Here is a 12,977-nt window from a genome sequence, read left to right on the forward strand (position 1 = left end):
GTGTTGAATAGAGGAGCCTAGTGTGCTGCGGTCCGTGAAGTCGCGAAGAGTCGGAGACGACTTGGCAGCTGAACAACAAACAAACAAATAACAAGAAGGAGAGAGTGAGTTGAGCAGTGAGCACAGTGGGTATCACACTGACTTCTTTGTCCAGGCTTCAGGAATTTCCATAGGAAGTCGTCCCAAGTACGAGTCTGGACTCCTTTCCTTTCTTGCTGTATGGGTTTGGCCATCCTAGTCATATCTTCAAAATATTGTTTCTTTATCTCTCCAATGTGAACATTACTTTAGGCCCCTGCTAGTCAGTCAAGAGGAGATGAGGAGTTGCAGCTGAGATTTGAAAACATGAAAAGACAGTTGTGAGAAGAAAGTTGAAAGATAGGGAGTCATCGCTTGCTGTCCCAACAGTCACACTTGAGCCCCGGTGGAACAAGTCTTCAGCCTAGAAACAAAGGATCTGAATCCCTCCCTGATGTAACGTTCTTTTCTTATTTCCTCACAGATCACACCACTGTCAATAATGGTTGTGGGAAATGATTCTTCAGTAACTGAGTTCATCCTGGTGGGATTTACAGACCTCACTCAACTGCAGTTACCCCTCTTCTTACTCTTCTTCGTGAACTATATGCTCACTGTGGTAGGGAATGTGAGCTTAATTAATCTGATATACCTGAACGCTCATCTTCATACTCCCATGTATTTCTTCATCTTCAATCTGTCCTTCATAGATCTCTGCCACTCCTTGGTCATTACCCCTAAACTGCTGATGAGCTTTGTGTCAGAGAACACCATCTCCTTTGAAGGATGTATGGCTCAACTGTTTTTTTTCTGTTTCTTTGTCCACTCTGAATGCTATGTGTTGACAGCCATGGCCTATGATCGCTATGTGGCCATCTGTAAGCCCCTTTGGTACACAGTCACTATGTCCCCTCAGGTCTGTTCTCTGCTCATGTTTGGTTCATATGCAATGGGGTTTGCTGGTGCCATGGTCCACACAGGAGACATGGTTAGATTGTCCTTTTGTGATTCCAGCATCATCAATCATTACATGTGTGACATCTTCCCCCTCCTCCAGCTGTCCTGCACCCGCACTGATGCCAGTGAGCTAGTGGATTCCATTGTTGTGAGCACAGTTGTAATAATATCTAGCTTCATCATTTTTGTGTCTTATGCTTTGATCCTCTCCAATATCCTCCACATCTCATCAGCTCAGGGTTGGTCCAAAGCCTTCAGTACTTGTGGCTCCCACATAATAACTATTGCCCTCTTCTATGGTTCTGGGTTGTGCACACATCTCAAGACCTCTTCAGATGGTTCCATTGGCCAGCGGAAGTTCTTATCAGTATTTTATACCAATATAGTTCCCATGTTGAACCCCCTCATCTATAGTCTAAGAAATAAGGATGTCAGACTTGCAGTGAACAAAACCCTGAGGAGAGTTGCAAACTAAGCAGAACCAGATGTGTGTGTGCCCATGTTTTGTGTATGTGTGAATGTGTTTTTCCATAATTTTCTTCAGAACAAGGTTTTTGCCTGAGATCCTTTTTGCTCTCTAATCATGCCATTTAAACACACAAATATTATTGAGTCTCATGATTGTTCTCAGATCTGTGCTTACTCACTGAATGAGCTTTATCCTTATCAGTGGGCTCAGTTTGATTCCTCCTCTTTTTTAGACCACATTGCACTTTGCCTTTCCATGTCCTTTTCATATATCATCATGAATGTGGAATGTTGACTGATGAGCCCACCCCTCTTTGCTTTCCCTGAAAACAATGTTAATATGGACCTTTCTATGTTTAACCATTTTAGGAATTTCTACCGTATAAGTTATAAATTTTCTAGAATTTCAGAGCTCTTTTAGTCATGTTTTCTATTATACTGCATTTCAGACTCAGCAAAGCTTCAGTGGTATCTGTGAAATATTTATGATTAGTCAACAGAGATCACAAGTATTCACTTATAAGGTTAAGTATGAAATGTGTTAGTACCAAGTAGGAGCTGAGAGAAATGAATGTAGTTACTTTAAAGCTAACTTAGTCTGACTTATTATAACAGTAATAGCATCGAGGATATGATATATGTGTATATATGCATGTATTGTGCATGTTCAGTCACTGTTACACCTCTACCTCATCAAATAGAATTTGGCCATCTACTGTTTATTCCTTTCTCCTACACGTGGTTAGACTAGAATCTGACAAAAATAAATATTGATGAAATTAATAGCTTGAACTTGTTTGATACAGGTTTTCTCTAAAGCAAACTAGGAACTTCCCTGGCAGTCCAGTGCTCAAGATTCTGTGTTTCTACTCCAGAGGCTGCAGGTTTGACCCCTGGTTGGGGAACAAAGATCCCTCATGCTGTGCAAAACAAACTAAAAGTTTATGTTTGTAAAAACTTTCCTTTTTTTCCAGAAATGAGTTTTCTTAAAATCTGTGGCTATAAATCTTCAAAATTGAAAAAGGGTCTATTTTGATACAATAGAAAAAAATGCCATTCTGTTGTCAGTTTGAAGTACAGCCTGTTGCATTTCTGATAAAGCAGGTCTAGTGATGATGGAATCCCTCAGCTTTTGCTTATTCCTGAGTCTATTGTAACATAGGTATCTTTCAAATTGACAACTAATGCTTCAAGTAACCAGTACTCCTATTTAGAAAGTAACATGTTCCTCCTGAAGAATTTAGATTCCTTTTGGAAAAAAGAACTGCTTGGTTTGGTTACAACATAAATTAGGTAAAGTATGCAATTTTACCTTCAGAAACTTAAGATAAAATAGGGATGTGTTTACTTCTTATCATATATATGAAATTTAAAACCTATCTCCAAAATGTAACCTATGTCTACATTAGCTGTTGTTGTTTAGTCACCACATCATAGCCCACCAGGCTCCTCTGTCCATGGGATTTCCCAGGCAAGAATGCTGGAATGGTTTGCCATTTCCTTCTCTAGGGGATCTTCCCTACACAGGGATAGAACCGTGTCTCCTGCATTGGCAGGCGGATTCTTTACCACTGAGCCACCAGGAAAGCCCCATGCCTAAGTTAGTAGAAGATAATAAAACCAAGTAAATAAATTAGCTGTGCCTTCAAAGCGACTGTGACATTTTTGGAACACAGAATATATTGGTAAGTGGAGAAAACCCTCCTATACCACTGTTCCAGTCTGAAATGTTTGCTTTTAGGCAGGCTAACTGCACATTGTCATCATGTGAATTAATTTACTCTTTCCTAAATCCTAAGGCTTACTTATCTTCTAGTTGTGACTCAGGAAATGGTACATCTAAGATAAAAGGCAGATTAAATCAGAGGGCACATAGAATGCTTGGGGCTGGTGCACTGGGACGACCCAGAGGGAGGGTAGGGGAGGGAGGAGGGAGGTGGGTTCAGGATGGGGAACGCGGGTATACCTGTGGCGGATTCATTTTGATATTTGGCAAAACTAATACAATATTGTAAAGTTTAAAAATAAAATAAAATTTAAAAAAATAATAATATTAAAAAAAAAAGAATGCTACCATCTCTGTAAAATCAATAAGATAATATATAGCAAATATATAGTATTAATTTTTAATACACCTATGTAAAAATTTTTGTACAAATGCCCGAAAGTGTATTTGATCAGTCTCTTTCTGATAGATAACTAGGTTAATCCAAGTCTTTTGTTATTACCTGAAAATTTGAAATTAATAAACCAATACATAAATTGTTAGTCATGTGTAAAAAAATTTTAGAGTGCATTTATTAAGCCTAAGAATACATACACACACACACATATATATATATGACTATTTAATGATTATTGTCCAGTTGCCCTAATGGAATATATTTCTTTTAGTGTGTTAAATTGCTTCTTGGTACAAATACCTCCTTCTATACTTTTTTTCATGATGCTGGGGCTAAGCTTCTGGATATTATTTTTCTACTTTGCCAGCTGGCTTACTGTTTGGTTCCCCCAGTATCCAATGCTCCTGCCAGAGATAAAAAGCATCTTGAAAATATGAAGACAGATTGAAACAAGTTAAAGGAAAATGACCTGAATTTTCTTGGCATCAGTTTAATCACATGCAAAGAAAAAACAGCAAGTGTTCCACTCCCAAATGTCATATTGAATATTATGTAAATAAACCACTAACTGGAGTTGAAAATATAAGTTCACTGTTTCAATAAATATGAGAAAACAAATGCGTAGGCATGTATCTTGGAGGATAAGCTTCCATTCACTGTCATGTTGAAAAGATTCACTGCCCAGCTTCCTACTATCAAATCCATGTAGGAGAGAAACACCTCCCCTCTGTCTCTAGGCTCACAGAAAAGAGACACACTGACCTAGTTGCATGCTTCCACCTGAGAAATTAACCTGAATGGGAATGATGTGAATGCAGTGAGACAGTTGAGAACTATTTTGGTGGCTGCAGCAGTAGCCAGGGCCCATGTCAATTGTAAAGAGCAGGGGTGTGGCATTGTGTCAAGACTGTTTCTGCTGAAATATGCCCTGCCCCTGGCCTCTGGGTTGCCTTGGTTCTGCCTTTTCTCCAAGTGTAGTTTTACAGTCTCACACCGACTGCCTACAACCTCAGTGTTCTTTTTATAAATTCCTAGGGTCACTTGCTTATCAACATAAACCCTGAGAATGGTATTTTCTCCTGCATTCATACATGCCAAATCATGGAAAAACTGGCAAAAAGTATGTACAGTATATGAAAAATTAAACATTGTGAAAACTGGCTTTAAGGTGTTCTGATTCATAAGTAATAATCAAAAGTGATAGTTTTTATAACCTCCTCTGTACCTCACTTATCAAAAGAGAAACTTCCAGCTTCCTTCTCTGGCAAGTAATAATATCATCTTTCCCAATAATGAGTCTTTTTCATGTAACATAAACCTCATCTGCTACAATTTGGGGGTTTTGCCGCTAGAAACTGTTAGAGATGAGTTACATGCAAATGTTGCTTATATTAAAAACTATGAGTATCAAAAAGACAATTCACCTGGATTGTCTAATTTAACCTACTTTCAAATCCCATTCTCAGGATGTTTGGTGATAGCACTGTGGCAGTTTGGTGCTCAGTGAAATTCAGCATAATGTGGACTTAACTCACCATGGACTGTGGAGCCCACAATGTTTATTTAGGATTAAATTTAGAATAGAAAAGAATCAACAAAACAGCAAGAACTCATTGCTCATTGGCTCTCAGCTCCACACTCTTCTCTCCTGTATATTTCCCAGGTTAGAAACTTGTTGCATACATAACAAAAACACCCCTGACATCTTGATACAATGACAAATAATTTAAACATGTCCCTTGCCCTAAAGGATCTGATAGTCTGTGCTGGAACCTAACAAACACTTATAGCCACAGGATAATAGGTACATTGGTACCCAAGCATAAGATTGGCTTAAGAGGCTGGGAGACTTAATGAAGAAAGTAACATTCAAACAGAGACTAGAAGAAGGAAATGAGTTAACTGAACAAAAGTAGAAGTGTGTATTATTGGATGAAAAGTGTGGGAGCAGGACAAGGAGAGCACATTCAAGAAAGAAAAGCATGAAGATGACAAAGTATGAAGCACTCCAGAGAGAGCATAAGCATGAAGTGGAATTTATATGGCAATTAAAAATTAGGATTGAAAGGAAATATAATAAAACGTTAACAGCAATTCATTTTGGATGATGTCTAAGGTGTGGCCTAGAATTTAGGGTAAGGATCTACTCAGTTGCAGCAGAAGCTGTAATATAGTCAGGTGTCCAAAACTTAGGCTGGGCATCAATAGAAGAAGCTAGGGGAGATTGCAGCAGGCCAAAGAGGATGAAGACTCAGAGATTTAACATAAACCCCCCGAATATTGAGTTTAGGAATAGAGCAAATATCTCTGATTGATGGGTGTAAATACCCATGTTGCCCATTTTGGTTTACTTTCAGCTCAGAAGCTGAAACCAACCTGGATGAGATGAGGTCAGGGTATGTGTCATACCCAAGCTCACAGCCCCTATTGAGGAAGAGGAATTTCCTCACAGAGCTGGACAGTTAGCAGTGACCACTCAAGGCTTGTAGTGAGGAAGGAGAGTTTATTGAAAATAGATAAACAAACTTCTGACATAGACATCAGAAGGGGGTAAAAAAATACCGCCCTCCCCCACCGCCACAGTCATGGTTAACTTGAGCAGAGCTTTATATACCTTCTAGTCAGCTACTAACAATAGATTAAAAGAATGCTTCAAGGTTGTAAAAGTTTTACCAGACCCCTTTCCCACGGCATACATCTTGAGATAACATCAGCACAAGATTGACCAAAAGGAACAAATTCCTGTTAAGGAGAAAAGAACATGCCTTTGAGCAAGGTATATTATAACTTGGACAAGGCCTGCTACAGAATGTATACCTCCCTAAGGGCCTTGGACTACTTATCAACCTGCCTAAAGAATGCTATCAAAATGAATATAGATGAACCAGCAGAACACGAACCTCAGAACTTGAGACTGTGTGTTACAGGAAAGCATGGAGAGATGCCTCCCTCTCCAGGGTCGCTGCTGCTAAGTCACTTCAGTCGTGTCTGACTCTGTGCGACCCCATAGATGGCAGCCCATCAGGCTCCCCCGTCCCTGGAATTCTCCAGGCAAGAACAGTGGAGTGGGTTGCCATTTCCTTCTCCAATGCATGAAAGTGAAAAGTGAAAGTGAAGTCGCTCAGTCTTGTCCGACTCCTAGCGACCCCATGGACTACAGCCTACCAGGCTCCCCTGTCCATGGGATTTTCCAGGCAAGAGTACTGGAGTGGGGTGCCATTGCCTTCTCCATCTCCAGGGTTACTAGCCTGAAAAAACTCATGCTGTTTTCACTATACCTCTATTATTTAGAAACAGAACACTAAATGAATTCACTGCTCTGATCTTTCTTGCAGTGATGACTCTCCTAAATAATTAGTGCTAATACTCATTGATTGATTAATTCAATCATTCTACAAAAAACTTTTGAACACCTATCATAGTAGATGCTACATGTGAGATATAATACAGAACAAAACAGTTCCCTACATTCATGAACTCACACTATGATGAGGAATTGTAGTTATGAAATATCCTGTTTCTCTAATTATATCAAACAGAAAATACATCAAAATATGATTAAGAAAAGTCAGTCCATGAAGGAAGCAATTTGGTTTCACTCAGATAAAAGTGACCCTTTTTCATTTGTGATTAATATTGCTTCTTTTTTAAAGGAGAGAAGATTTTGTGTTTTTCTGGGTTGTTTTTTTGCTTTTTTGGTTTTTGTTGTTGTTGTTGTTTTTGGTATCACCTAATCTTTCCCAAATATCATCAGAATTACAAATGAAAAGCACCAAATAATTTATTTCATTATGAAAGTTAATGATAACGGGTGTTTGCCCTATGGAGTTCATGGTGGGATTTTCTCTGACTCATAGTCTCCTAATAACCATAGAAGAGGAAAAGTAAACTATTAGCTAAGATCACCAAGAAAATCTGCTTGGAAGATTTTGATCTTACAGCACCTGTTTTTGAAACTTTCTCTTCTAACTAAGATAGAGAGTTGGAGGTTAAGACAAAAGCCCAATGATATTAAACTCATTTAACTGGCTTAAAGAACACAGATGAGGGGGAAACCTTTAAGATTTAGGGCTAAGCATAGATTTTTAAGACTTGGCATCAAAAGCACAGTCTATAAAAGGAAAAACTTGCAAATTTGAACTCACCAAAATTAAATGATTTGGCTCAGTCAAATACCCTGTTCAAAAGATAAAAAGAAGAGGAGATAAAGATAAAATATTTGCAAGCATAAAATCTCACAAAAATATCAAGATTATATATTTTTTAAAAATACTCAAAATGTAAAGAAGTAGAAAATGAGAAAAAGATATGAATAGACATTTCACTGAAGGTGAGGAAGGTCTTAAAGATGTTGAGCATCATCAGTTCAGTTCAGTTCAGCCACTCAGTCATGCCCGACTCTTTGCGACCCCATGAACCACAGCATGCCAGGCCTCCCTGTCCATCACCAACTCCCAGAGTCCACCCAAACCCATATCCATAGAGTCAGTGATGCCATCCAACCATCTGATCCTCTGTCGTCCCCTTCTCCTCCTGCCCTCAATCTTTCCCAGCATCAGGGTCTTTTCAAATGAATCAGCTCTTCACATCAGGTGCCCAAAGTATTGGAGTTTCAGCTTCAACATCAGTCCTTCCAATGATACAATTAAAACCACAATGAAATAGCATTGCATATTTATCAGAATTTCTAAAATGAAAAACAGTGACAGAACCAAATGTTGACAGTGATACAGAAAAACTAGAACAATCATAAATTCAGGGTAGGAATATAAAATGTTAAAATCACTCTGGAAAACAATTTGTTAGTTCCTTCTAAAACTGAACATGTGACTACCTAGCAGTTACAACCTTGGGGATGCACCCCAAAGCAAGGAAAACATCTTCACACAGAATTATGGATGAACTATTGACACAGGTAATAGTCGAGATGAATTTCAAGGGAATTACACTAAGTGAAAAGAGTCAGTCTCAAAATGTTAAATATTGTATTGTTCCATTTAAATGATATTAATTAAATGAAAAGTAATATAGACAGCAGACTAGTGGCTTAAGGACTAGAGTTAAAAGCTGGGAATGAAGTTTAAGGAGGAAGATAAATATAACAAATTAAGAACATCACAAGAGATCTTTGTGGTGATAAATCTGTATATTGAAATACTGAGGTATTGAACATACAAACCTATATATGTGACAAAACTTGTATAGAACTATATATATACACATATATGAATGAATCAAAGTAAGACTGAGAAGTCTGAATAAGGTCAATGCATTGTATCAGTATCAATATTCTGGTTGTGCTGCTATATTATAGTCTTAAGGTGTTACCATTGGGTGAAGTTGAATAGAAGGTACACAGCATCCCTGTATTACTTTAATAACTGCATATGAATCTACTATTTTAAAAGGTTTAATTTTTTAAAAGATACAGGGTTTTATCTCAGAAATAGAAATTAAATCATTTAAGGGAATTTTTTTAATTATATTCTCCTTGAAACTAAAATCTTAAGATATCACCCATTTAATTTTTTTATTATCTTGAATGTAACTCAAGATGAACAATATCAATGTAATCAATATTGTAGGGCTCCCCTCGTAGCTCAGCTGATAAAGAATCTGCCTGCAATTCAGGAGATCCTGGTTTGATTCCTGAGTCAGGAAAATCCCCTGGAGAAGGTATAGGCCAGTGTTCTTGGGGCTTCCCTGGTGACTCAGATGGTAAAGAATCTACCTGCAATGTGGAAGACCTGAGTTTGATCCCTGGGTTTGGAAGATGCCCTGGAGAAGGGAACAGCTACCCACTCCAGTATACTTGCCTGGAGAATTCCATGAACAGAGGAGCCTAGTAGACTACAGTGAGGTCACAAAGAGTCAGACATGACTGAGCAACATTGACTTCACTCAGGCAACACTGTACATACTTGAATAGCTTTCTTAAGTTTTATTCTGTTCTTCACACATAATGTTAAGCATCCTATGTGCATGTTGCTCCTATCTGAATACATTTCCCCACTAATAATGCTACCCAAATACACCAGGGGATTCTGAAGATTCTAGATGGGCCCACTGGGAAGATGGCTGAGCACCAAAATCACAACTATTCAACAACCATTGACAGGAAGACACTTGAACCCACCAACAAAGGAGAAGCTGCAACAAGACAGGAGGAGGGATGCAATCATGATAAAATCAAATCCTGTACCTTCTGGGTCCAGTAGCCCACAAACTGGAGAACAGAATACCACTGGAGTTTCTCACTATTGTGAAGATCCTGAAACCCACATCAGATTTTCTCTTACATAGCCTCATCCACCAGAGGGCAGACAATAGAAGCAAGAATTACAATCCTCTCACTGCCAGAATGAAAACCACAATCACAGAAAGTTAATCAAAATGAGAATGCAAAGGATTATGTCTCAGATGAAGGAACAAGATAAAAACTCAGAAAAACAACTGAATGAAGTGGACATAGGCAACCTTCCAGAAAAGAATTCAGAATAACGATAATGACGATGATCCAAGATTTCAGAAAAAGAATGGAGGCAAAGATTGAGAACATGCAAGAAATATTTAATAAAGCTCTAGAAGAACTAAAGAGCAAAACAAACAGAGATGACCAATACAATAACTGAGTTGAAAACTACACCAGAAGGAATCAATAGAAGCATAATTGAGAAAAAAGAATGGATAAGTGACCTGGAATACAGGATGGTGGAAATTATTGCCATGGAACAGAATAAAGAAAAACAATGAACAAGAAAAAAGTCAAATAAATAACCTAACTCTACACCTAAAGCAACTAGAAAAGGGAAAAAATGAAAAACCCCAGGGTTAGTAGAAGGAAAGAAATCTTAAAAATTAGGGCAGAAATAAATGCAAAAGAAACAAAAGAGACCATAACAAAAATCAACAAAGCCAAAAGCTGGTTCTTTGAAAGGATAAATAAAATTGCAAACCATTAGCCAGACTCATCAAGAAACAAAGGGAGAAAAATCAAATCAATAAAATTAGAAATGAAAATGAAGAGATCACAACAGACAACACAGAAATACAAAGGATCATAAGAGAGTACTATCAGCAATTATATGCCAATAAAATGGACAACGAGGAAGAAATGGACAAATTCTTAGAAAAGTACAACTTTCCAAAACTGAACCAGGAAGATATAGAAAATCTTAACAGACCCATCACAAGCACGGAAATTGAAACTGTAATCAAAAATCTTCCAGCAAACAAAAGCCCAGGTCCAGACAGCTTCACAGCTGAATTCTACCATAAATTTAGAGAAGACCTAACACCTATCCTACTCAAACTCTTCCAGAAAATTGCAGAGGAAGGTAAACTTCCAAACTCATTCTATGAGGCCACCATCACCCTAATACCAAAACCTGACAAAGATGCCACAAAAAAAGAAAACTACAGGCCAATATCACTGATGAACATAGATGCAAAAATTCTTAACAAAATTCTAGCAATCAGAATCCAAAAACACATTAAAAAGATCATGACCAAGTGGGCTTTATCCCAGGGATGCAAGGATTCTTCAATATCCACAAATCAATCAATGTAATACACCACATTAACAAATTGAAAAAAAAAAAAAAGCCATATGATTATCTCAATAGGCGCAGAGAAAGCCTTTGATGAAATTCAACATCCATTTATGATAAAAACCCTCCAGAAAGGAGCCATAGAAGAAACATACCTCAACATAATGAAAGCTATATATGACAAACACTCAGCAAACATTATCCTCAATGGTGAAAAATTGAAAGCATTTCCCCTAAAGTCAGGAACAAGACAAGGGTGCCAACTTTCACCACTACTATTCAACATAGTTTTGGAAGTTTTGCCCACAGCAATCAGAGCTGAAAAAGAAATAAAAGGAATCCAAATTGGAAAAGAAGAAGTAAAACTCTCACACTTGCAGATGACATGATCCTCTACATAGAAAACCCTAAAGACTCCAGCAGAAAATTACTAGAGCTAATCAATGAATATAGTAAAGTTGCAGGATATAAAATCAACATACAGAAATCCCTTGCATTCCTATACACTAATAATGAGAAAATAGAGAAATTAAAGAAACAATCCCATTCACCATTGCAACAAAAAGAATAAAATACTTAGGAATATATCTACCTAAAGAAACTAAAGACCTATATATAGAAAACTATAAAATACTGGTGAAAGAAATCTAAGAGGACACTAATAGATGGAGAAATATATCATGTTCATGGATTGGAAGAATCAATATAGTGAAAATGAGTATACTACCCAAAGCAATCTATAGATTCAATGCAATCCCTATCAAGCTACCAATGGTATTTTTCACAGAGCTAGAACAAATAATGTCAAAATTTGTATGTAAATACAAAAAACCTTGAATAGCCAAAGCAATCTTGAGAAAGAATGGAACTGGAGGATTCAACCTGCCTGACTTCAAGCTCTACTACAAAGCCACAGTCATCAAGACAGTATGGTACTGGCACAAAGACAGAAATATAGATCAATGGAACAAAATAGAAAGCCCAGAGATAAATCCACGCACCTATGGACACCTTATCTTTGACAAAGGAGGCAAGAATATACAATGGAGAAAAGACAATCTCTTTAACAAGTGGTGCTGAGAAAACTGGTCAACCACTTGTAGAAGAATGAAACTAGAACACTTTCTAATGCCATACACAAAAATAAACTCCAAATGGATTAAAGATATCAACATAAGACCAGAAACTATAAAACTCCTAGAGGAGAACATAGCCAAAACACTTTCCGACATACATCACAGCAGGATCTTCTATGACCCACCTCCCAGAATATTGGAAATAAAAGCAAAAATAAACAAATAGGGCCTAATTAAAATTGAAAGCTTCTGCACAACAAAGGAAACTCTAAGCAAGGTGAAAAGACAGCCTTCAGAATGGGAGAAAATAATAGCAAATGAAGCAACTGACAACTAATATAAAAAATATACCAGCAGCCCATGCAGCTCAATTCCAGAAAAATAAACGACCCAATCAAAAAATGGGCCAACGAACTAAATAGACATTTCTCCAAACAAGACATACAGATGACTAACAAACACATGAAAAGATGCTCAACATCACTCATTATCAGAGAAATGCAAATCAAAACCACAATGAGGTACCATTTCATGCCAGTCAGAATGGCTGCGATCCAAAAGTCTACAAGCAATAAATGCTGGAGAGGGTGTGGAGGAAAGGGAACCCTCTTACACTGTTGGTGGGAATGCAAACTAGTACAGCCACTATGGAGAACAGTATGGAGATTCCTTAAAAAACTGGAAATAGAACTGCCTTACTCCTGCTACTGCTAAGTCACTTCAATCGTGTCTGACTCTGTGTGACCCCATAGACGGAAGCCCATGAGGCTCCCCCGTCCTTGGGA

General features: G+C 37.8%; 1 protein-coding gene across 1 annotated transcript; it reads left to right on the top strand.

The window, feature by feature from the left end:
• Positions 1-520: 520 nt before the first annotated feature.
• OR8C7 (olfactory receptor family 8 subfamily C member 7) lies at positions 521-1,450 on the top strand. The gene has a single exon (NM_001390072.1). The coding sequence runs from the start codon at positions 521-523 to the stop codon at positions 1,448-1,450; it is 930 nt and encodes a 309-aa protein (NP_001377001.1).
• Positions 1,451-12,977: the final 11,527 nt, after the last annotated feature.

Source organism: Bos taurus, chromosome 29 (genome assembly GCF_002263795.3).
Source record: "Bos taurus isolate L1 Dominette 01449 registration number 42190680 breed Hereford chromosome 29, ARS-UCD2.0, whole genome shotgun sequence".
NCBI lineage: Eukaryota > Metazoa > Chordata > Mammalia > Artiodactyla > Bovidae > Bos > Bos taurus.